Source organism: Postia placenta (assembly GCF_002117355.1).
Source record: "Postia placenta MAD-698-R-SB12 unplaced genomic scaffold POSPLAscaffold_105, whole genome shotgun sequence".
Taxonomy (NCBI): Eukaryota; Fungi; Basidiomycota; class Agaricomycetes; order Polyporales; family Adustoporiaceae; genus Rhodonia; species Rhodonia placenta.
In genome coordinates this window covers 1-3,922 of record NW_020169936.1, presented here as the reverse complement: position 1 = coordinate 3,922, position 3,922 = coordinate 1, and the positions used below count along the sequence as shown (strand labels likewise).

Sequence of the window (3,922 nt, the reverse complement as noted above, 5' to 3'; positions counted from 1 at the left end):
GGCCGCATCGGCATGCTGCGCACAGACCAGCTGCGCACGGACCAACGTGCACAGCCTGCCCTAATCTCCCCATGTATATAAGCCGGCCTCTGCTGCCCTAGGGACCTCAGTTTCGACCTCTTGTCCCTAGGTCAGTAAGCCCTCATTTGTATTCCTTTCCTACCTTACTAACTAATACATTCACTTGTCCCTAGCCTTAGGTTTGAGCCTCGCTCACCATCGCTTCGGTGAGAACCAGTCGGACGCCCCTTGCTTTTAGGTATTCCCCTATCGCTTGACCTCAAGTCACGACATTAGGTCGAAACTCCCCAAGCAACCGGCGTTCTCTCTCGGAACCCACACACTCACACTTTCCTTTCCCATAGGTCGGGTGGTGCGCACCCCTATGGTACATTACGATACGTAGATAGCGTACATACATCGCCAACACTCAGGGAACGAACTCTTCAATACCTGCACTTCAGTGGGCGGTATTTGTCCTCACGGACGCGTGGACTAGGTTCCTGCTGCATAATAGTCAAAAGCAGTACTGGGCCCCACATGAACTGCGAACCCTAGTGTCTTCTCGGGCGCCGTAGCGTAGGCTAGTGTAGCACGGCCATTGTAGTACGCGCACCTCCCCGTCCTCTCCCCATCCATCGTGGCTGCCTGTCAAGGCCAGATCCACGCATTCGACTCTCAGGACCTCATCGACGTCTACATCCCAGACGGCCCTGAGACTATCCTCTATCGTTGCGAGCAGCAGCCGTGCCCCAATCGGACACCCCGATCGATCGAGGAGGATTACCCTCGCTACAAAGCAATCCGACGGGCTCAACACCCCCTCGGTCCCCGCAGCACCCTTGCGTCTCGATCTGCCTCGTGGCATTCTCGCCCTGTCTCCCCCAGCTCCCGTCTCCCTCAAACTGTCGTTGCCGATCCAGGTCAAGCGCGAGGAGATCTCCCTCCAGATCCTGCGCCAGAGCCTGAGCCTGAGGAGAGTGCGAGTGAAGAAGGAGTCTCGGAGTCCGAGTCCGCGGATCCTGCTCGGCCCGCCTCACCGACAGCGCTCGCCCCCACGTCAACAGTCCCTGACGTACGTGACCCCCCCACCGAACTTTCTCCGGCGCCTTCACCGCCGACTCCGCCGAGAGGCCGCTCAAGCACTCGCTCCTCTCGAAGTTCGACCGGCGGAAGGCCACCACAGCCGCCTCCGCCCCCGCAACGTCCTCCGTCCCCCCCAACGCCAATAATGTCGTCCCCCACAGCCATCCCCGACAAGGAGACGTTGAAGCTCCTCCTCCCCCTCCGATACGACGGCAAAACCGTTATCGAGTGCAACCGGTTCCTATCGCAGCTGCGCATCTACTGGCTGGTCAACACGTCGTTGACCACCATCGAGCTTAAGGTCCAGGTCGCACTCAGCCTGCTCGATGGGGATGCCCGCACCTGGGCCACTCCCTACTTTGCCCAGCTCGCATCGGTACAGGTGGGTGTGCAAGGGGCCACAACCCCGTTCGCGAACGAAGCGGCCTTTGCCGCCGCCTTCAGGGCCCGCTTCGGAAATCTCGATGACGAGGCAGCGGCACAAGTAGAGCTGGCGAAGCTCTGCGCGGACAAGTCGGTCCGTGAAAAACGCACCGCCGCGGAGTTCTCCACGCTGTTCAAGGGTCCGGCGGATCGCTCTGGGTATGGGGACCTGGAGCTATGCGACAAGTACCTGAGCGGCATCCCCTCCCGCGTCTACCGCAAGATCGAGCTCGAGACCTTCACCACGTGGCAAGCAGCTGAGAAGCGCGCCACTGAGGTCGAGCAGATCCTCGACATCAGCCGGGCCCGTCGGCCCGAGCTAAACAACTTCTTCTCGGCACGAGGTCAAGGACGCGGTGGGGCGCGTGGTGGTACACCCCAATCACACGCAGCTTCGGCCAGCATCAATGCGGCCGTCGGAAAAGGAAACTTCCCCGGCACGTGCTTCGGCTGTGGGAAGCAAGGGTACCGTCGTTTCGAGTGCCCTAACTGTAAGGATAAACCTTACACAAAACGCGCCGACGCGCGGGCTACGGTTGCCTCGGGTTCCACCCAGGCGGCGACAAGCGCCCCCGTTGCTTCATCCTCGGCGAGTATAAGCGCCGCTTCAGCGAAATCGGAAAGTTCCGAGCTGGCGGACTTAATAGCACAGATGAAGTCGATGCGCAAGGAGCTCGAGCACTATCGGGCAATGAAGGAGGAGTCTTTTTGATCCGGTCCGCGCTTCGTGCCGCACGCGTCGGGCCGCGTAATAATAATCTGTACAATGTATTGGCGACCGCAAATGTGTACGAGTTGGACCATGGGTCCCAGCATTTCCACATCCCGGTGCGCCTCAAAGGAGAAAGACGGCACAAGGACATAGTTGCAATGGTGGACAGCGGAGCCACCACGAAGTTCATCAACAAGCGTTTTATCACAGAAAATCGAGTACGAACGCGGAAATTGAAAGAGCCAATCCCGCTTTACAATATCGATGGAACGCTCAATAAAGACGGAAGCATCTCGGAGGTAGCCGTACTACAGATGCAGATAGGAGAACACGTCGAGAAGACGGTGTTCACGGTCACGGACATAGGTCCGGAGGATGTGATCGTCGGGTTGGATTGGCTACGAGAGCACAACCCTGAAATTGACTGGGAGTCAGGCTCCCTAAAGTTATCACGATGCCCTGAGACATGCAGTGCCAGGAAAACTAACCGGATGGAGCAAGCAACGACTGTGCGTGATACGGGGGTCAGGCCCACGGCGCGCAGGCGTTCACTGAAGTCCAAACGGTTGGTTATAGGTGCCTGCCGGAGTAAGGTGCTCCCGGACTTCGAACCCGAAGAAGATCCGGTGGAGGTAGAGTGGGACGAAGCTGATTTGATCGAAGCCTGGGAGCAAGGTGTCACGCTTCCCGGCGCTCCTCAGCTGTTCGTCGCAGCAGAACATACATACTCCCAGCTGTTTGCTGAGGAGGAGATCAAAAAGAAGGTCGTTAAGACCGCCGAGGAGTCGGTACCTAAACAGTACCACGAGTTCCTGAATGTCTTCTCCAAAGAAGCATCAGAACGGTTACCCGAAAGGAAGCCATACGATCATGCGATCGAACTCGTGCCCGGCTACTCGACCTTCCACTCTAAGGTGTACCCCTTGTCGAACAACGAGCAGGAGGAACTAGACAAGTTCCTAAAAGAGCAACTAGCGAAAGGCTACATACGGGAGTCGAAGTCGCCCATTTCATCCCCCTTCTTCTTCATCAAAAAGAAGGAAGGGACGCTTCGACCCGTACAGGACTACCGCCAATTGAACGCGATCACGGTCAAAAACCGTTATCCCTTGCCGTTGATCGCCGAGATGGTGGACAAGCTCCGCGGCGCTACGCTCTTCACAAAGTTCGACGTCCGATGGGGATACAATAACGTCCGGATCAAAGCTGGTGATGAATGGAAGGTGGCCTTTGTGACTAACCGAGGGTTATACGAGCCCTTGGTGATGTTCTTTGGTCTCACCAACTCCCCCGCGACCTTCCAGGCAATGATGAATGAGATCTTCCACAATCTCATCATCGGTGGCAAGGTCCTCGTGTACCTTGATGACATACTCATCTTCTCTACCAACAAAGAGGAGCACGAAAAAGTCACACGCAAGGTTCTTCGTCGCCTTCAGGACAACGATCTGTTCCTGAAGCCTGAGAAGTGCGAGTGGGACGTTCCCAAGGTCGACTACGTCGGCTATGTGTTCGGTGGCGATGAGGTGGCGATGGATCCCGCAAAGCTTAAAGGAATCAACGAGTGGCCGGTGCCCCGGAACAAAAAAGACGTTCAGAAGTTCCGGGGGTTCTCCAATTTCTACCGCCGCTTCATTAAGGACTTCGCTAAGATCTCGCGACCACTCGACCGACTCACAGGGAACGACCCATGGCATTGGG

At 57.1% G+C, this 3,922-nt stretch overlaps 1 protein-coding gene across 1 annotated transcript; it reads left to right on the top strand.

Moving 5' to 3' along the window:
- Window positions 1-12: 12 nt before the first annotated feature.
- Window positions 13-1,075, top strand: POSPLADRAFT_1108947 (hypothetical protein; the record flags this gene model as incomplete). The annotated part of the gene is made up of 5 exons (XM_024483343.1): window positions 13-73; window positions 131-134; window positions 195-227; window positions 366-402; window positions 608-1,075. Coding segments are annotated over 5 exons (603 nt in total), but the record flags the coding sequence as incomplete, so codon positions are not given.
- Between the last annotated feature and the right edge of the window lie 2,847 nt (window positions 1,076-3,922).